The sequence below is a fragment of the Gopherus evgoodei genome, chromosome 1 (genome assembly GCF_007399415.2).
Source record: "Gopherus evgoodei ecotype Sinaloan lineage chromosome 1, rGopEvg1_v1.p, whole genome shotgun sequence".
NCBI lineage: Eukaryota > Metazoa > Chordata > Testudines > Testudinidae > Gopherus > Gopherus evgoodei.
In genome coordinates, this window is record NC_044322.1 from 357,062,643 (window position 1) to 357,084,311 (window position 21,669).

The 21,669-nt window shown below is 45.3% G+C and overlaps 1 protein-coding gene across 3 annotated transcripts in view; it reads left to right on the top strand.

The window, feature by feature from the left end:
• SFMBT2 (Scm like with four mbt domains 2) overlaps window positions 1–21,669 on the top strand; it is a 234,462-nt gene that overhangs the window by 166,659 nt on the left and 46,134 nt on the right. For 2 of the 3 annotated variants that reach the window (XM_030572497.1, XM_030572588.1), the window contains exons 11-14: window positions 5,476–5,602; window positions 17,106–17,219; window positions 19,969–20,011; window positions 21,355–21,428. In XM_030572497.1, coding sequence (XP_030428357.1) covers window positions 5,476–5,602; window positions 17,106–17,219; window positions 19,969–20,011; window positions 21,355–21,428 — 358 coding nt within the window. The remainder of the gene's footprint in view (window positions 1–5,475; window positions 5,603–17,105; window positions 17,220–19,968; window positions 20,012–21,354; window positions 21,429–21,669) is intronic. The other variant, XM_030572663.1, reaches the window with a different exon arrangement.

Below are 21,669 nucleotides of genomic sequence, written 5' to 3' on the forward strand. Positions count from 1 at the left end.
AAAACATTTCAACAAACTCACTTAGATGTTTTGTAAACATGGCCCCTTAGCTGCTATTAGAAGCGGGAAGCCTGTCTGAGTGTTGGGCCTGGCTTTGAATAGTCCAAGCGATAAGGAGAACATGGAAAAAGCTCCTGTGTGCAATTCATTTTTTCAGTTTTGCAAGAAATCTTAATGAAATAAAGGCCTCATCCTGCAGCCTTTAGTCACATGAGGAGCCCCAGGGAAGTTAATGACGATGCTCATTGGCTCTGTCTTGATGAGGAAAAGAGATTGAGTACATGCTAGCTAAGCCTGACCAAAAGATGAAAGCCATTGTCCCATGGCTCATGTGTAGGGGATGCCAGAAGGAACCCAAGATATCTTGGATTAATGACAATTATTAATAATCATGTTTATTACGGTGATGTATAGGGACCAATCAAGATCAAGGCCCCATTGTACTCAGGGCTGTTCAAACACGGAGTTGCAGGTAGTCCCTGCTCCAAAGAGTTTGGGGTCTACGTAGACAAGACAGACACATCATAGAGGAAAGGAGTATAAAACATAAGTAGAATGAACAGTGTGATGCAGGCAAACGTTAGATTAATTCCATCAAATGTTTGGAGGGAGTGGGGGTTAGTTAGGAGGGGGGTCTGCTAAATGGGAAAAAGGGTGTAGGGAAAGCGAACGCTGGGGACAGGGCAGGGGGGAATGTACATGCGTGAGCAGAAGATTCTTGTGATGAGCATTTGGGAAAGGCTGATGTGTGTGGGTTTGGGAATCTGAGGAGGTTTTATAGGGTCCTGGGGCTTCAATGGGAACCGAAAGTGGGAATCCTTCTTTGTTCTGTGAAGTGAGTGGCTGTTTTGGTGCTGGGGTTGTGAATGATCTGCTGCTGTTGTGTGCATTGTTGCAAATTGTGATTTTGACTTTCTGCCCACATGCCTGTCTGTCTAGCTAAGGTCTTATATGGATCCCTGTCACTGTGGTCTATGAGTGCCTCACCAAATCATGACCAACCAGATCCTCAGCTGGTGTAAATCTCCGCTAAAGCGAACACAGCTACAGCCATTGATGTGAAGAGAGCTGAACACGTTCACACCAGCTGAGGATCTGGCCCAAAGGGCGTGTGAACTCTTTGAGTCAGTGTCTTTTATCGGTTGAAATCAAAATTACACACAACACCCTATGTTTAAAAAAAAAAATCAGGTTTCAATGTTAAGCACCCAAAAATTAGGAAATGCCAGAATGAAGGTTGCCCATGCAACCTTAATTCACTCCCCTTGGGCGTATGGATTATGATACATTCTTTAATAACATGATCACATCCTATTTTTTCCGTGGGACCACTACCTGGTTTGGTGCACAGGATGGATGGTGCTCACTTAATGAGCAGCTGTTTTAATTGTTGTTCAATGTGTGGCCCCCATCCCTTATTTACTGCACGCAATTCATGCCCAATCTGAAGACTAAATGATTAATTGCCTCATGGTCTTTCTATGGTGCACGGCGCTATAGTATCCGAATGCTTCATTCATGGATTTCTTTTCATCATAACTCTGTGAAATGAGTGGGTATTATCCCTGCTTTACAGGTGGGGAAACATAGACACCAAGAGACAATGGTCAAAATTCCACTAATTTTGGATACCTAATTTGAGACATCTATGACTTGATTTTTCAGAGTACTCAGCAGCGGCTTCTGCAATACTGAGAGACCCTGGTAGTCGGTATCAAACCTTTTACCTCTGGAGCTAAATGCATGAGCTTCTACTGCATGAGCTAAAAGTCACATAGCCCTTAGTTGAGGCCATAGCAGACTCATCAAGCTCTAAGTCAGTGATTCTCAAACTTTTTGACTGGCGACCCCTTTCACACCTCTAGCCTCTGAGTGCGACACCCCGTATAAAATAAAAATACTTTTTTATATATTTAACACCATTATGAATGCTGGAGGCAAAGCAGGGTTTGGGGTGGAGGCTGACAGTTCGCAACCCCTATGTAATAACCTTGTGACCCCTTGAGGGGTCCTGACCCCAGTTTGAGAACTCCTGCTCTAAGTGGCCTCAGTGTCACTAGAGGGGACAGAGCACCACACCCAGGAGATGTGTGGGTTACACTAACATTTTATATGTTTGCTCTTGTTGACTTCAGCTGCAGCTGTGAGTGCTCCACACTTCTGCAAATCAGACCTCAGAGTCTGCCTAGTATCACATAGGAATTCTGTGGCAGAGACAGGAGTATAATCCATTTCTCCAGGGAAGCAGTCAGTGGCCTTAATCATGAGACCATCTTTTCTCTTCCTGCAATCCCCTGCTTATTGACTGCACCTTTTAACTCCGGCAACAGATGAAGCAGGAGTCCCACAGGCAACACGTCTGTACTACACAAACCTAATTCATCCCAGAGTAGGTCCATCCTGTGCACTGATTGAGTCAGAAAAACTAGTGTGTGGTTGTGTAATTAAAGACTGTATCATAATGCAAATACACGAAGGGGCCAAATTTAGGTTGCACAGGCAGCCTTGATTCTTGCATTTCCTAAATTTTGATGGCTTGATTTTGCACCCATGATAATGTTCTTTTAACATAGTTTTTTGTGTGTAACTTCCTAGCTTTTTAAAAAAGCAAAGTGCCCCCCCCCCAGGAATTCTATCACGTGGTATCATATTGACGCCCATATGGGTCATCAGCAGGGTTGGAAGCTTTAGATCTGTGCCACTTGAGCTAACAGAGAAACTGATAGCAGTAGTAGGTTGTCATCCTGTGGAGGTGAGAGTTCCCTAGTGGGCACAGACTCTTCTACCTATTTCCCTCCAAGCTAGATCCCACCTGCCCTTTGTCTTTCAACCATTCCCTGCCCTGACTCTTCGCCATCCTTGGCTCTTTGTCTCAGTCCCATTCTCCTCACCTAACCAATCTCAGTCTCCGCTCCACAGGCCTCTCATCCCTGTCCCAGTCTCCTTGCCCAGCCAGTCATGAGCACACCATTGTGGATTCCCTGTCCAAGTCTCCCCAACATCACTCCTACTCCAAGTCTCCTTGCCCGGCCAGTCCCAGTTCTCTCCTCATTCCATTTCTCTCCCTCATCTTCCCTCCAGCCCCCACCTCCAGTCACCCACATTCCCCTCCTCACTGACTCCCAGTGCCACTCTCCCTCTCTGGGCTTCTAGCCCAATCTCAGCACCCCAGCCCTTTGCCCCTGTCTGTTTACCCAGCCAGTTCCAGTCCCCCCCGTGCCCAGCTCCTCACCAGATCTCTCTCCTGCTTTCCCCCTCCATACCGGTTCCCAATCCCCGTCTCCTTGCCTAGCCAATCCTATTCCCTCCCCTGCCCCAACCTTTTGTCAGATCTCAGTATCTCACCCACTCATTGGCTTCCAGTCCTCTCAGTTTCCTTCCTGGCTCCCAGTCTCCTTGCCCAGCCAGTCCCAGTCTCCTCCACTCAGCTCCCAGCCCATTTCCCTCTTCTCCCACTCCAGCTTTCAGTCCCAATCTCCTCCAGCCCCATCCCAAGTCTGGCTCTTGTCCTCTCTGCATTCAGTTTAAGTGGCTGCTTCTTCCCTGGTACCTGGGGCAAGTGGGGCAGGGTGTGGGGAGGTGGAATGTCACGGACAGCACAGGAGAGACATTTTCCCTGCTTCAGTTTCGGTTCCCAGGCAGAGACACAGGCCTGGCCTGGCCTGGAGCAGCTGGGAACTGCAATTGCAGGAAGTGTCCTTCTAGGCCCCCTGGAAATCCGGCTGGAGCATGCCCAATGCAGGTGGAATCTTTGGGGAATTCATCTGCCAATCTCTAACGAGTCTCTACTGAGCATGTGCTCATTGTGGCTTTTCAAAGGCTTGTTAGTTGGCTGAATTTGGGCAGATTTTTACAGGGATGGCAAAAGGCAAAGGCCGCCACCTGCTAAATTTCAACTCCCTGTGCCAAAGCCTAGAGAAGCTAGAGCTTGTCAATGATAAAACCAGCAGAAATTTTTAACATGGACATTTCCCTAGTCTTGTTCTCAGAAACAACTGAATCATTTTGGCTGAAATTTTCCAAAATATTCAGCATGATGCAAACACCCAGCATGGAAAATTTCAGCACGAGCGATTAAAGTCTGACAAACAACTGAACAACTGGGTCTACTAATGGAAGTGTTGGGCAACCTTAATAATCAGCAGTACTGTCAGCTCCACCTATAATAAAATAATAAATTTGAAGATTTTATTTTATATGTACATCATTCCGGATAAACCAAATCTTAGAAATACACTAGGATAGATCTTGGTGGTAATTAGCATTGACAAATACATGCTTATTCTCAAAAGGCTGAAAAATTGGCAAGGGCCATATTCTCAGAGCTGTGTGGTATAGATGAGCCATTACAACTCATGGCTAGATCCTTATCTGATGTACATCAGCAGAACTCAACAGTTTGACATGAAGTCAACCTGTGTTCAAGTGAATGGAGTTACATCCATTTCCACCAGTTGAGGATGTGTCACTCTGTACTGAACTAAGGGCTTAACTACATGAATGTTTTAGTTTGTGGCAAGTGGGGTGTGAATCTAGCCTACAGTAGCCTTCTGTGGACTAACTGCCCACATGGACCCAGCTGATGCACATTAACAGACTGTTAATGGGCTTTGATCTAGACTTATTTCAAAGAGGACTAGATCAAAGTGTACTTAGTACTGACTTGGACTCTAACTACATTCTATGGGTGGCATACCCAAGATCACTTATTCACTGGCGCTTTAAAACACCCACACCCCAATCTGGTTCTATGCTGGTTACATAATAGGTATGTTTCTTGTGAACCTTGTAATCGATACTTGTAATGTCCCATCACTCAAGCCTGACCTCAGATACAAAGTACATTCCTTCTTAAACTTATGTAAAACTGATTTTAAACATTAGCTTTAATAAATTTTTTAAATCTGTTTAAAAACAAACAGTAGATTCACACCCCCAGTTTGCCGTGAACTAATTGTTCTTGCAGACAAGCTCACAATCAAACTGGGGATCTCTGTGAGTAAATGGGTGCACAGTTATCTAATTTGTACATGCAGATCGAGGGTTTGCTCTGGAAGTTTGGTTCTGGGAACACAGGAGTTACTAGACTGGATCAGACCCATAGTCCCTGTAGTTCAGTATCCTGTCTCTGACAGTGGCCTGCACTAGATGCTTCAGAAGAAGATGCAGAGACCCACAATAGGCAGATGTGAGATAATCTGCCTCCCCCACCTACGTCTCATTCTGGTCTCTGATATTCAAAATTTGACTTAAGCCCGGAAGCACAAGATTGAATATCTCTTCCAGAAGTTGTCTTTATGATAATGCTGGATGTTGTTCATACCCATCTAAATCCCTTTTCGAATCTTGGTGAGTTCTTGGCCTATGTGGTCCTAGACATCTCCTGTGTTCTCCATGGAAACCAAGGGAGAGTCTATTTAAAGCCATTCTGTGCTGTGGTACAGTGTTTCAGTGTTGACGCTTGACCTCTTTCAGACATCCTTCAGCCGGGGCTTTACTAAGAACATGAAGCTGGAGGCTGTGAACCCCAGGAACCCTGCTGAAATATGCGTTGCTTCTATCACCTCAGTTAAAGGAAGGTTAATGTGGCTTCACCTGGAAGGTACGTTGAAATGACTGCGATGTCATAGAGGCCTATTGTCTTTGTGTTACTGGGCAAGTTTATTCCAGCCCTCTCAATTGCTGTCCGCCACCCTGCATGCCTCGCAGCTCCCCCCCTCCCACTCCTGCTTTTTTATATACAGTCAATAAGGACTAAATTATCCGATGTTGTCCTTCTCCCTGCTCCCCCATGGACCAGACCACAGGGCTGCAGGACACTAGATCACAGGGTCCTCTCCACCCACATGGCCATTACCAACGAACACAATGTGGTGGGAAGTTTCCAAGGCAGCCTCCTCACAACCGCAGAAGCTGTCTCCAGCGCTTTAGCCTGCCAACGACATAATGAGATTTCTGCTGGCCTTGGAACTCTGCCCCAGTCCCATCATGCACTCTCATAGCTCCCACCTTTCCACCTCCCTGACCCCTTTGCTTGACCTAATCAGCCTCATTTCTTTCTCACCTTTCCCTGTCACTCCATTTCCTACCTGCACCCACCCACCTAACGCCTGGGAACTAATCAGGCTTGGGCCAGCCTTCCCCCTGGCCATCTGCATGCATATAGCAGCCCTTTCTCCCGCTCTTTGTCTGCCACTTCTCATTTTAGGCCACACACTCTTCCATGCGGGGACTGTCTGTAGCCTTTGGAAAGCACTCTGCCTGTTGCAAGCACCACCACCCTAGAAGTAATAATGGCTCTGCAGTAGCGGTAATTAATTGGGCTCACATTCATCTCAAAAGAGTTTCTTTTCCACTAATCCTCTCCTAAACTGAGATGCTGATGAGATAATTATGGACCGGATCATACCTATGAAACCCATACCTGCTTGGTGTGGCACTCTGTCCCCCTCTAGTGGCAGCTAACATTTGATGAGCCTGCTACAGCCATGTGTTCTTTTAGATCAGGCAGTAGAGGCTCATGCATTAAGCTCTAGAGGTCCCAAGTTTGATCCCAGCCACTGCTAACCAACGTCTGCTGGTGTTACACAAACACTTACCTGAGTAGTTCTTTCTCCAGGACAGCGCTTGGGTGAATAAGGACTCCTGGAATGAGTACAGCTTTGCAGGACTGATGTTCAGAACACAGTGCTCGTCTTCCATGTGTGTTAAAATTATTGTCAATGAATTACTGAAACAAGGGGAAGGATAGCTCAGTGGTTTGAGCATTGGCCTGCTAAACTCAGCATTGAGAGTTCAGTCCTTGAGGGGGCCATGTAGGGATCTGGGGCAAAAATCTGTCTGGGGATTGGTCCTGCGTTGAGCAGAAGGTTGGACTAGATGACCTCCTGAGGTCCCTTCCAACCCTCATAGACTCTAGGACTGGAAGGAACCTCGAGAGGGCATCGAGTCCAGTCCCCTGCCCTCATGGCAGGACCAAATACTCTCTAGACCATCCCTGATAGACATTTATCTAACCTACTCTTAAATATCTCCAGAGATGGAGATTCCATAAACTCCCTAGGCAATTTATTCCAGTGTTTAACTACCCTCACAGTTAGGAACTTTTTCCTAACGTCCAACCTAAATCTCCCTTGCTGCAGTTTAAGCCCATTGCTTCTCGTTCTATCATTAGCGGCTAAGGTGAACAAGTTTTCTCCCTCTTCCTGATGTCACCCTTTTAGATACCTGAAAACTGCTATCATGTCCCCTCTCAGTCTTCTCTTTTCCAAACTAAATAAACCCAATTCTTTCAGCCTTCTTTCATAAGTCATGTTCTCAAGACCTTTAATCATTCTTGTTGCTCTTCTCTGGACCCTCTCCAGCTTCTCCACATCTTTCTTGAAATGCGGTGCCCAGAACTGGACACAATACTCCAGTTGAGGCCTAACCAGCGCAGAGTAGAGCGGAAGAATGACTTCTCGTATCTTGTTTACAACAAACTTGTTAATGCATCCCAGAATCATGTTTGCTTTTTTTGCAACAGTATCACACTTTTGACTCATATTTAGCTTGTGGTCCACTATGACTCTTAGATCCCTTTCTGCCATACTCCTTCCTAGACAGTCTCTTCCCATTCTGTATGTGTGAAACTGATTGTTCCTTCCTAAGTGGAGCACTTTGCATTTGTCTTTATTGATCTTCATCCTGTTTACCTCAGACCATTTCTCCAATTTCTCCAGATCATTTTGAATTTTGACCCTGTCCTCCAAAGCAGTTGCAATCCCTCCCAGTTTGGTATCGTCTGCAAACTTAATAAGCGTACTTTCTATGCCAACATCTAAATCGTTGATGAAGATATTGAACAGAACCGGTCCCAAAATAGACCCCTGCGGAACCCCACTTGTTATACCCTTCCAGCAGGATTGGGAGCCATTAATAACTACTCTCTGAGTACAGTTATCCAGCCAGTTATGCACCCACCTTATAGTAGCCCCATCTAAATTGTATTTGCCTAGTTTATCAATAAGGATATCATGCGAGACCGTATCAAATGCCTTACTTAAGTCTAGGTATACCACATCCACCGCTTCTCCCTTATCCACAAGACTCATTATGCTATCAAAGAAAGCTATCAGATTGGTTTGACACGATTTGTTCTTTACAAATCCATGCTGGCTATTCCCTATCACCTTACCACCTTCCAAGTGTTTTCAGATGTTTTCTTTAATTACTTGCTCCATTATCTTCCCTGGCACAGAAGTTAAACTAACTGGTCAGTAGTTTCCTGGGTTGTTTTTATTTCCCTTTTTATAGATGGGCACTATATTTGCCCTTTTCCAGTCTTCTGCAATCTCTCCTGTCTCCCATGACTTTCCAAAGATAATAGCTAGAGGCTCAGATACCTCCTCTATTAACTCCTTGAGTATTCTAGGATGCATTTCATCAGGCCCTGGTGACTTGCAGGCATCTAACTTTTCTAAGTGATTTTTAACTTGCTATTTTTTTATTTTATCTTCTAAACCTATCCCCTTCCCATAAGCATTCACTATGTTAGACATTCCTTCAGACTTTTCAGTGAAGACTGAAACAAAGAAGTCCTTAAGCATCTCTGCCATTTCCAAGTTTCCTGTTACTGTTTCTCCCTCCTCACTGAGCAGTGGGCCTACCCTGTCCTTGGTCTTCCTCTTGCTTCTAATGTATTGATAAAAAGTCTTCTTGTTTCCCTTTATTCCCATAGCTAGTTTGAGCTCATTTTGTGCCTTTGCCTTTCTAATCTTGCCCCTGCATTCCTGTGTTATTTGCCTATATTCCTCCTTTGTAATCTGACCTAGTTTCCATTTTTTTATGACTCCTTTTTATTTTGTAGGTCATGCAAGATCTCGTGGTTAAGCCAAGGTGGTCTTTTGCTACATTTTCTATCTTTCCTACCCATCGGAATAGCTTGCTTTTGGGCCCTTAATAGTGTCCCTTTGAAAAACTGCCAACTCTCCTCAGTTGTTTTTCCCCTCAGTCTTGATTCCCATGGGACCTTACCTGTCAGCTCCCTGAGCTTACCAAAATCCGCCTTCCTGAAATCCATTGTCTCTATTCCCTGATGTCCTACAAAGGAAGCAGAGATCTTAAATGTGCCTTGATTGGTGCTGAGATAATCTGGGGTTTCCATTAGGTGTATGTAACATTTTGTATTGTCTGCGCATGATGTTGGTTCAGTGATTACCTGTAAATTGAAGCTGCAGGCCTGGAGTCCAAAATAAAGGTCGTAGCTCTATTTTTTCAAAGTGGGATGTTCATCATAGTTTGAGCACCAAGCAAGGACGTTTGTTAAAGCCATGTGACAAAGAAAGAGAAATGTTTAGCTAATTACCGTACAGGATCTAATTCTGCTGCGCTTTTGCTCTGGACAATGAATAGTGCTTTGTACTTCTGTAGCACCTTTCTACTCCGATATCTCAGAGGGCTTGAAAATGTGCTGCACTGGTGGTCAGGATGGGGTAGAACATGGCAATTATTCAAGTGCACAGCAACCCTATACAGTGGTGTAGAACAGGAAGTAAAGAAAGATACAATGTCTGTTGACAAGTGCATGAGGAAGGGAGGTTGACACCATGTAATCACTTGGGTCCTGATCTTGAGTGGAAGCAGAGGCAAAGGTACTAGGAAAAACCGGACTGGTGTGTATGAGCCACTCACTTTGGTACGTTGCTTCTCCATCCAGGTAGATGGGTAGAGAAGCAACTCAGCACTCTAACCAATGGCTGCTGAGCAATTCATTTACATGTTTTGGATTAGGGCCCAGCACCCTCTGTTTCCATGCCCCAACCCACTGCTTTCTGGGCTGTGCACCCATAGGAGCAGAGCAGGCAAAGTGAGCTGTGCTCAGTATCTTGCACTTTTCATCACCATCTGTGTTTGCTGCATCTCCCCTCTGCACTCTTATGCATACCACACCCTCCTCTGCACACAGCAAAAAAGGAACTGCCAGACGGGATCCTCTAGTCCAGAATTCTGTCTCTGACTGTGGCCAGCACCAGGTGCTTCAGAGGAAAGTGTGAGAACACCGCAATAGGCAGATGAGGGATAATCTCCCCTCTACATGGGTCTCATCTTGATCTCTAATAGATTGGTTAAAGCTCTGAAGCATGAGGTTTAATATCCCTTCCAAACTATTTATCAGCATAACTCTGGGTTGTCATCTTATCCATATAAGTGTCCCATCCCTCCTTGAATCTTGCCATGGATCAAGCCCCTAGCTTGGAATTTGGCCATGAGACTGGAGCTTAAAAGAGTGTACTAGGATCGTTACTGATCACAAAAGGCCAGGATCCTGGTTTTATGTCGTAGCTGAAAGGTGCCACCTCATGCAGTATTGAGCTCCCATACACTGGGCTGTGGTGTTTGTTAAGTACAGACAGATTGCCGCTTCTGGAATAAAAACCGCCTCGCCTTGGAGGGTATCTCAACCAGACACCACCTAAGCCCAAACTAGTGTCAGAGAAGTCAGAAGCTGCTGTACTTACAGCTACTGGCTTCGTTGTCATGGCAGAACTCATGTGAGATCAGCTGTGCCTAGTGGTGTTTCATGGCAAAGGTAAGGGAAAAGACTCTTTAAGAACTAATTTCATGGCCAGGTTTTGCTGTCAGAGACATGTGCAGCCCCCCACTGAAGGCAATGGGAATTGGGTGAGTGTATTTAAGGGTGGAATCTATCCCTTTGTTTGCTTTCTGAAAATTCTGAACACATCTAAGGCCCTTTTGACGGTCCATTGGCCTGCCGTCACCGGCTCCTGTTAGATTTATGTTTCTGCAGCTCACCACTGACACATTCCAGGAGGCCGAGGTGTGGCCAGTTAGTTACGGTGCCCAAACTGAAACAATCAAAAGGGCAGCCCCTAACGGCACATACAAGCTGAGTCCCAGGTATCATGATTCCATAGAACTGATTTCTCAGGGAGTCTGATTCTGAAGATCCCGTTCACAATTTGAAAGGTGCTGTACAATACAGAGCAAATGTCTTATTAAGTATCAGAGGGTAGCCGTGTTAGTCTATATCCACAAAAACAACAAGGAGTCCGGTGGCACCTTAAAGACTAACAGATTTATTTGGGCATAAGCTTTTGTGGGTAAAAAAACTCACTTCTTCAGATGCATGGAATGAAAATTACAGATACAGGCATAAATATACTGGCACATGAGGAGAAGGGAGTTACCTAAAAAGTGGAGAACCAGTGTTGATAAAGCCAATTCAGTCAGGGTGAAAAAAAGTAGCATTTGAAAGTCACCGTGCAATGCAACAGTAAATATATTATGAAATAGCAACGGCATGAGCAGTCTGGCCTGAAGTCCAATCCAGTAGTTGCTCTGCTTTATATCACTGGGAGCTCTTTGTTCTGAGAGCTTTCAGGATAGACTCCTTGATGTTGTGATTGTGTTGATACCACCCAGTCATGGTGTAGCTGTGCCTTTCTATGACTGTGGTCAGGTGCCATTCCGCATGTCAACACATTAAGTAAATCCCAGAAGGATTTTGTGATGTCGCTATGGTACAGCATCCCCAGACTGATACTTAATACCACGGATACTTGAATACAGGCAACCACAGGTTTATTCCAGTAACCCTCAAGAACTCCACTGACCTACTCATACTTCGCAAGTTAAAAACCAAGGATGGTAAGTGGTGCATCACAGATGTTCAGTGTCGTGGGGTCCTGAGCTTCTCTCCTCCTAGCAGAAGGTAGGGATGAGGAGAAATGGGAGTCAATCTCTGGCTGGGTTCAGGCACAGAGGGGGGTGGGATGTGTCTTGCAGAGATCAGGAGCAATGGAGGAAGCTGTCTCCTGCAAAGCTCAGGAGCACCTGCATCTGCTTCTGTGCAGCAGAGCCTAGGAGCTCAGCTGGTGGAGAAGAGAGAAGGATGAAAGGATTTGCCCCTCACCCCCAAAGCCTCACATGCACTGGCGGATCAATATCCTGGTTAGTGCCTGGCTGGTTTATTTCTCAAAGCTGGGTTACGGTAACACTGGGTCATGTGACCTGCTGGTGGTCCATAACCCTTTCCTGGTTGTTTGACCCTGTCACTGTGGGTTACCTGCCACTTTGCTTCACACGGCATCCTGTGATGTGTGGTGAGAAGTGCCCTCATGGACTCAGGTAGACCCCTTAAAGTTGACGAAAATGCGGACACATAACCCAAAGTGTCTCCGTCGTTGCACTGACAGCTCGCTGTAGAAGGGACAGTGAAGGCAGAGGCCGTGTGGAGTTTAGAGAAAGTAGCATCACAGCATCATGCTGTCGTCAAGGCGATGTCAGTATCACTCTGATCGATCCCATTGTCAGTGTTTTATAACTCAGTCGGTATCTAAATAGAAATTCCATTTGACCAGAACCTTGGCAGGGAGGTTTTAGCTAGACATAAAATAGGCAGCAGGTATCCTGTTCTTTCTACATCCCTGCTTCATGCCAAATGCTGCATAGCATGTGAGAACCAATGAAATCATAGCTCAAGGTGGCACAGTCAAAAGCTGCATGACACAGATGAGACAGTGGGGTGCAATGGATAGGGCACTAGAGCAGGACTCAGGAGATGTAGGTGCTATTCCCAGCAGTGCCACTGACTGGCTATGTGACCCTGAGCAACTTACTTCACCTCTGCTTCCTTCCTTTTCCCCTGTAAACTCTAGTGCAGGGATTGTCTCACTATGGCTTTGTCACACTTGAATTTTTTAACTCAAATTAATTGACTTGCCTTTAACTCAAGTTAGCTAATGTGATTGTACATACTAATGTGGACGCTCCACAAACCTTTGTTCCAAGGTTGTGGTTAAAACCTTGGCATAGCCACAAACTGTGTTTATATACAACATTGAGCCCAGCAGGGTCCTGGTCTCAGTTGGCCCCTTTAAGAGCTGAAGTAGTATAAATAAAAAGTAGCATAGATTCATATTAAAGCCAAAGTTCTGTGAGGAATTCTAACATATGCATTGTTTCAAGTTATACACCTTGAGGTGCAATATTTCGGACTGAATTTCTAACTGCTTATCCAAATCAGAAATCAGTTTTCCTTGAATCCAGCTTTGTTATCTGAAATTCATCTGCACACTAGATCCCTGATCTAAAACCGATCCACTAGTTCTAGTCCACTCTCCTTTCTCACACCGTGGTCAGTACCAAATACTTCAGAGGAAGGTACGAGAACCCTGCAGAAGGCAGATATGGGATAATCTGCCCCACACGAGGTCTCCTCCTGTCTTCTAATACTCAGGGCTTGGCTTAAACCCTAAGTATATAAATCAACCAAAGCATATAATCAAGGTATTTCATAACACCAAACAGATCAAATGTTCCAGTTGTGTTCATAAAAATAACCTCCACCAACCCAGCACATGGTGAGTGTGTCTACACTAGAAATGATGGTGTAAATGCCAGCTTGAGGAGACAAACCCATTCTAGCTCTAACTGAGCTAGTGCACTAAAAATAGCAACATAGCCTCAGCAGTGCAAGTGTTGGGAGGGGCAAACCTCCTGAATACCTAGCGTCTCCGATGGGTATGTGCTCGGGGCGGCTAGCCCTTCTCACCAACATGGCTGCAATCTATTTCTAGAACACTGGCTCGATCAGAGTTTGTACAGGTACATGGGAATTATATCTTCGGCTGTAGTGTAGACATACCTTGTGGGGAAATTCCCTGAGCTCTGACATAGAGTAAGTCTCTCAGAGGTGTAAAACAAAAGTAACATGGTGGCTTTTATCTTTTTAGTGTAAATTTATTAAAATTTTGAAATAAAAAGTCACTTCAATTCAAAGAACCAAATTTTTTCAGTTCAACTATCTTAAAGGTTTTTTTTTACCCAAAAGTTTCTGAGTCAGGCGTTTCATCAACCCCTGATGCTGTTTTGCAAACAGTTTTTGTTTCTATAACTCATTGGTTTTTTATTTAAAAAACAAGGTTTCATAACAAATTCCTGACCGGCTCTAATTACAAGCAGGATTATGATATCCCCTCAAAAAGCATCTTTCACCCTGGATTGTCCCACTGAAGCTTATGGTACTACTCATTGTAAGCAATGGCATCACAGTCTGGCCCTATGACAGTTACTGTTATAGTGAATGCTACGTCCTTAGAATAGCTAATGCTCAAGGCAGTTTTGGAAGGCACATAAACTTCACACATCAGCTAAATCTGTAAGCGTTAGGGATTCAGATGAGATTTTGGTAGCAGCTGTCAGAGCTGGGAGGTGGGCAGCCATGTCTAGTGGTTAGCGACCTGGTTCAGGAGAGCAATGTTCAGGTGACCAGGCAGGAGCCGGTCGAACTAACCTGGAGGGGGTCAGGCACCATTCGGGTCACCAGAAGTCAGGCCAAGGTCAGGATACTGGGCATTAGGCAGGTCCGAGTCTGTAGCGCTGGGCAAGGGATCCAAGCAGCAGGCAGATTGTGCCATTCCAGTTTTGCAGTTTGACAACACAAACTGTCTGTAAAACATGCTGCGGTAGTTAAGCCATGTCGAGTTAGACATAAGGGACCTTGCTAAATAAAACATGTTTCAGGCAGTAGCAAAACTCTGTAAATTTCATGGGGAGCATTTAATGACTGGCAGTATAGCTCATCCAAAGCAGGAAAGATGCATAGGGCTGATGTAAGATTGTATGTGTGTATCCCATCGCTTTCTGTTACTTTATGACTCAGGATCTGCATTGTAAATTTTTACTAGTTCATTTTAGGTTTTAATGCTGAAGCTTTCTTGTTTGCATTTATATAAGTAATAATGTATACTCTCTGCATAATATGTAAGGCTACACTAGGAATTTGGTGAAGTAAAAACCCCATGCTAGTAATTTTTGAGGGACAAACTGGGTTTATATTTTCAAGAATTGCTGCTGAAGTTGCAATGATGTAATATATTTAACGGGAGATGGAATTTTTCATTCTTCACGCATTCTACTTTTATTCCTAATGTCTCCATTCGTGTGGTCATTTCTTGGGCCGTGAAGACAGTGGTGTAAAATGCATAAATCAGGCAAACAGAAATTGCAAACCAGCTGTTTCCAGCTTGTTATATGACTCAAGCTAAGTGCAGCAATTAGATGCAGGAAGTGACTGGTAGGGGTTATCAAATGCTCACGTAAAAAACAGTACCATGTAAGCATGGTTGGATGTATGTCTCTTCGTTGGGTCAGTGTGGCAGGATGAGAAAATAAACATTTTGGTGCGTCCTTGCCATTCAGAGTGGCTGCAGTTGTAAATTTTTAGGATCAAACTTGAATGTTGCACCTGTCATTGTAAGCAGAAAAAGGAAAAGAACATTGGATCAGAACAGTAACACAGAGCAGTTGAAATAATGAAAGCAAAGGACGTCCTGAGTCATTTCAGTCACTGTATTAGAACCTGCAGTGCTGGGCCCAGGGAGGTTCTGGCCTGCTGGCACCTCTGCACCACCACAGGAGGCTTTTGCTTGGATCCCATAGGTGGACCCTGTGAGGCTGGGCTCAGCTGGATGCACTGCCCAGCAAAACTTGAGTGGCGGCCCCTCGCAGCCCACTGATTGGCCAGTACCAGTACTTAAATCAGGACACCATGAAGGGAAGCTATCTGAGCAGCAGAAAGTCTGTCTCTGCTCCAGACCCTGCTTGTGATAGACCCTAGACTTTAATGTCCCATCCTGCTTTGTCCTCGACTTTGCTATTTGATTGCTGTCTGTTGCCTGGCACCTGACCCTGCCTGCCTCCTGGTGCCTGATTCTCAGTCTGTCCATGAGCCTGTCTCAGACTCTGATCTCCTGGTACCTGACTGTCGACTCCTGCTCTGACCCCTGGGTATGACTGCCCATGTCCTGGTCATGACACTGGTGCTGGAGTTGAGTTGATTTCTTGCATCTTGCTGTGCATTTAGGACCTCATCCAAGGCCGATGGACTTCTATAGGAATCTTTCCATTGATGTTACTGGGCTTTGGACCAGGTCTTTAGCTGAAGTCGAACACAGAAATTGGGATGAGATGTTTTGAAGTATAAGGAGTTAAAATTCTGCATGCTTTAAAACAGGCTGTTCCTCCTTGGCAACATTTTTAGTGAGGTTCCTACAAGGGAGGAAGTATGGTCTTGGACTCGAGAGACTTGGATTTGATTCCTAGCTCAGCCACAGACCTCCTGTGTGTCTTTGGGCAAGTCTTGCAATCTGCATCATGGCTCAGTTCCCCACCTGTAAAACGGGAATGGTACCACAAAGAGCATGGTGAGGATATGATGCATTAATGATTTCAAGGTGCTCAGCTATTACTCTAATGAGGGCTGTAGAGACACACAGCGTCATTTTCTTTGCCCTTTCTTCCAGTGTTGTGAGCTCCCGGGCGTATTTTTATGCCTTTGCGACTGTGTATCTGCTTCTGCTCCCAGGCTCAGCTGGAGAGTCCATCGTTGCAGGCACCCCCTCACCGAAGGACTGTGTTGCCCTCCCAAAGTTCAATTACTGTTTTGGTTTGGCTGATGGCTGTTGGTGAACATTCATCAGTGGAAAATTCCCTGCAGTCAGCTGGCTGCGCACTGTCAAATCGCACTGCATTAAGCAGGAGGCGAGGATGCTGTAGCAGATGCAAAGGCAAGGATACAGGAGAGCAATGTCTACTGATCATTTCCGTGAGCGTTTGATAACCCCACCAATCACTTCCTCTGTACTCTCTGAGTGCTTTCCACGTAAAACTGATAGCAATAGCGAAGTCTCTAGTGGATGTCATGGGGTCTCTCGATGATCATAATGAGCCCTTGAGTCCTTAAAATCAGTGAATCTGTGAGTAAAGGGCTTGTTTCATTGTGCCCTGTGGTATTGGGATGGGGAAGGGCTCACACAGCCTTAACCTTGCCATTTTGCTGACTTTCAGTTGCTCAGCCATACATCTTTAATGGTCTCTTACTGCCGTTCTGCTGTAGAATCACAATGCACTTTAAAGGCAACAGCCTTGTCATTGCTACCTGTAGGAAATTGAAGACAAAATGATGCCTTATCTCAATGCAGGGAAGCAGATTTATTTTTAGGTGCCCCATCGTTTCCTTGCTTTGGTTTGTGACGAATGCTGGAACCGCTCTGAGCTCAGACGTCCCGTGTGTAAATTGCATTATACATTTGTGTTTCTAGGTTTACAGATGCCTGCTCCTGAGTATATAGTTGATGTAGAGTCAATGGACGTTTTCCCAGTTGGCTGGTGTGAAGCAAATGCTTACAACCTCACACCACCCCACAAAGCAGTTTGTAAGTATGCGAAACCACAAGTGAATAGACACCATACACACAGGTTTCTTAGTCAGCAGCCACATATACTTAATCTGCTCCTCCTACCTACCAACCTGCTTAAATGGCCGTCAGACTCTGCGACCCTTGGACTGAGTAGTTAGAACCTGTTCACCCAAGGAATCCCTTTACGAATGGGACTGTTTGCTGCTCGTGTGACTAAGGGTTGTGGAATGTGGTCCTGGGTATATCTAACCTGGCCATAACACTGGTATCTGGGTTTTATCACTCTGAAATTAATTTCTCAGCCTACCAAGACCTTAAGGAGAACACAGTCCCTTAGGAATATGTGACAAAGGCTTTAAGGGTGCATTGCAATCCCGGTCCACAATTGCAGCTTGTGTAGACATACCCAAGCTAGTTTTGATGTTGCTAACTCAGGTGCCGGAGCTGTGAAGCTATAGTTGCATGTATGACTAATTACCAAAGATTCTGGTCAGGTCTGTATAGCCTGCGTTGAACCATGTGGTGCCGTGGCTTCACTGCTCTTGAACCCAAGTTAGGTAGATCAAAGTTGGTCGAAGTATGTCGACACATGGAGCAGTCATGCCCCATGATTGTAGTGTAGACATACCCTAAGTGAGAGACAGGAATTGGACAGCACAGGGAACTGATCATGGGATACAGCAAGCCAAAGCACCTAAGTGAGTTAGGAGCGCAAGACCTGTTGACTGTCAATGGAACATGTGCTCCTAACTCACTTAGACACTTAGGGGCATGCCACCACAGAACTTTTATTCTCCAGGTCAGGACTGAGGAATACATGTGGGGAAGCCAGTGCTGCCACTGTCCATGCTGTGCCCAGGTGGTCAGTAAAACGGAGGGCTTTGCTCTCCAGAGCTGTCAGCCTAGCACCGTTTCCCAGTGTTAAGGGGTACATCTACATAGCAGCCGCAGGTGTGGATGTCAGTTCATGTAGATGGATCTGGTGCTAGCTGGGCTCTAGCTTGCACACTAAAAATAGAAGTGAGGATGCTACGGCCCACGGGCTTCAGCTCTGGCTGCACAAGCAAGTACGGACCCGAGGGATCAGCCCATGCTGAAGCCCACACCAGGACTGCCTCACTTCTGCTTTCAGCAGCCTAGCTAGAGTCCAGTGGTTGTGTCTACACGAGCGGCCATTCACATCTACCCAAAGATTGCACTTCGACACTGATGTAATTCCATTGACATCAGCAGAATTACTCTCAGTTTACACTGGATACATTAAAATTATAACTGCTTTTAGGTCAGATTCTGCTTCCCTTACTCACACTGGGTAGTGCCTTATTCCATGGGTACTCCCATTGTAGTGTTGATCTAAAGTATCCATGTATTGAAAAAATGTAATTGTCCTGGGGATATTATAGGACCAGCTTCTCTATTTCCTTACACTGGAGAGGAGAGATGCTCTTTATGTCCACGGGCCCAGATCCTGCAAGCTTTCTGCTTGCACAATCCCCACTGAGATTCTTGTGCAGGAGCAGGTCCCAAATTCCTTAGTCCCATTAAGAGATGGACCTAAACCCCAAGGATGGCCTCATGTGCTGGGAACCTTTCAAAGATTTGGTTCTGGGGTTTGGGCCCAGCCCTTTTGAAAGAGAGATGCCAGACACAAAGCTGAGATCTGGGTCTGTGCTTCCCCAGAGTCAAGGTGGGTTCCATCCAGGGACGTATATACTGCCACTGCAACCCTTCTCGTGAATGGAGACCCAGCCAGAGAAGCGGAGCCCAAAAGAGACTCCAAGCAGTGCCCCTCCCTTGTGGCCTGTGGTTGGCCTGAAGAGAGGAAGGGGTTGGGGAGAAGGCGGGGGTCGTGCAAGGCCAGGGCCGAGGAGCAGCTACAGCAGGAGGATGTGTTAGCTTTCACCACCTCTTGCAGAAGCACTTCCGCCACCGCCCTACGAGTGGAGGAGGCGCCAGGAAGCTCTTTGGAAGGCTCACCCTTCCCAACTCTGCCTGATGACAAGGTGAAGACATCTGATCAGTGGGGGAATGCGACAATCCTGGGTGCAGAGAAGAAAAAAGGGAGGATGAAAACCAGCCTCCCAAGGGAAGGAGGCAGAAAGAGTTGAGAACAGTTAACAATACAGAAAGGGAGGGTTGGCATGGTCCTGCCATTCTCTGGGGCCTGGTCATGACCCCAGATTGAGATCTCAAGAACTGATGTCATCAAGCCGCTCGTGGGGTATAACGAATGCAAATCTCCCATCTTCAGCTGAAATAATTATCATCAGTCAGTTTATATTCATTAACATTTGAAAGGCAAATGTTTAAAAAAAAAAAGTGTCAAACCCGTTTGAAGAGTTAAATATATCGGAGTTAAAAATCAGGCAGCCAGACCTAATTTGGAAGACTACTGCTATGGCAACATTGAGCAGCGTTGTCACAATTTAGAGATGGGGAGCGACAATGCAGGGGTAATCATGCTTGCAAAATGCAGTCTTGAACATGTGTTTCTGCAAGGAAAAATATTTGTGTTACTTTTCTTTTAATATTTGTTAAGTACAGATACCAGAAAATCAATATCAGCTTTACAGTAGCAAGAATAAATGTACAACAGCCTCTTTAAAGCACTTGTTTTTTAATGATATGGTGGCTTATTTAAAAAAAATAATACAGAAAGCGGGGCTGAGCGTGGAAGAGCCTTTTGTTGTGTTAAATGTGATTTTATATTCCAGCCATTTATTCAACAGACCATATATTTCTTTCTTCCCCTCTCATTTTGCAGTACGAAAGAAGAGGAAGATTGCAGTGGTGCAACCAGAAAAGCAGTAGGTTTCTGTTTAAAAGCAGTTTCGCTATGTAGATAAATTCGATTCGCTATGGGGAACGGGGTACAGCAGCTACAGTAGAACCTTAGACTTACGAACCCCTTGGGAATGGAGATGATTCGTAACTGAAATGTTCGTAACTCTGAGCAAAACATTCTGGTCATTCTTTCAAAAGTTTATAACTGAAGATTGACAATACAGCTTTGAAACTTTACTATGCAGAAGAAAAATACTGTTTTCCCTTTGGTTTTTTAGTACAGGCAATTCTCATCTTAAGCGGGGGTTCTGTTCCGTGGTTAGCACGTAAAGCGAAAACCGTGTATAGTCAAAATACATTGAATTGCCCGCAGTACAGAAACAGTATTTAAATTGTTATTTTTCTCTTTTTTATTTTTGTTTTTGCTGACCATGTAAAGCTGAAATTGTGCATGTTAAATGCACGTAAGATGCGACAGACCTGTAGTTTACCTTTAACACAGTACTATGTTGTATTTGCTTTTTTTTTTTGTCTCTGCTGCTGCCTGATTGCAGACTTCCGGTTCCAAACGAGGTGTGTGGTTGACTGGGTCAGTTCGTAACTGTGGTGTTTAACTCTGAGGTTCTACTGTACATCATATTAGTAACTACAGTGTCAATCCTGTGGCTGAATTTTTTTGCAGGGGTTCCTTTCAAAAATAAAATAGTCACTAGCCTAAACAGGGCGTTTCAGACTGTTATCTCTGTTGGGTCTGCACTGTAGACTCTATGAATTCCATGGCAGAAAGGCTGAATTCCAGCAGGTTGGAAAAAATTCCAGAATCCACAAAATCGAGCTGCCCACTGCACCCTGACTGGGTTCGATGGGGTAGCTCATACCTTTACAAGCTGTTTCTGACTTCCTGCAGACTCAGGCAGACAATGCTGCATCAGTTTACACTTGGTTCATGTTTTTAACGTTATCTTTGCATCATTAAGCCAGAAATTTAATTTAAAAAAAAAAAATTAAAGTTCAGATTCTGGAGCACAATTTTACAGCCGGGGTGAATTTCAGTGAAAGCCCCCAAATGCATGGATCCCTGGCCGTAAGACATAGCAGAGTCAGTCTAGTTGGAATAGTGTTGTGCTTAAAGACCCAGATGCTCAAAGATGTTTAGATATCTAACTCCCATTGATTTCAGTAAGAGCTAGTCACCTAAATCCTTTTGAGGATATGAGGCAAAATGTCAGCATTATAATCTCCATGCAGATATCAGGGTACTAAGTGATGACCATACTTTCGTGAAACTGATGCAAAACCGTGAGTTGCTCAGGTTCTGATCCAGCGCCCAGGATCCTGGTATTAAGTGCATTATATTGTCGTTAAGCAGGTTGCCATCCACAGTGCCTGTTGAGAAAATACCTCATGACCTTTGCCCAGTCCCTCAGCCAGACACAACAGGTGAGTCTGCTCAGTGACCAGAAAGTGCCTTTATCATTTCAGACTTCATCTGGCAAAAGTGTTGTGGAAAAGCCAGAGGTGTAGACAGGGCCGGTGCAAGGATGTTTCGTGCCCTAACCCACCCCCCCTCGCGGCAGCTCCCCCCCTCTGCCCTCAGGCGCCCCCCTTGCGGCAGCTCCCCACCCCCCGCCCTGAGGCACCCTCCCGCCCCAGCTCACCCCTGCTCCGTGCACAAGCACCC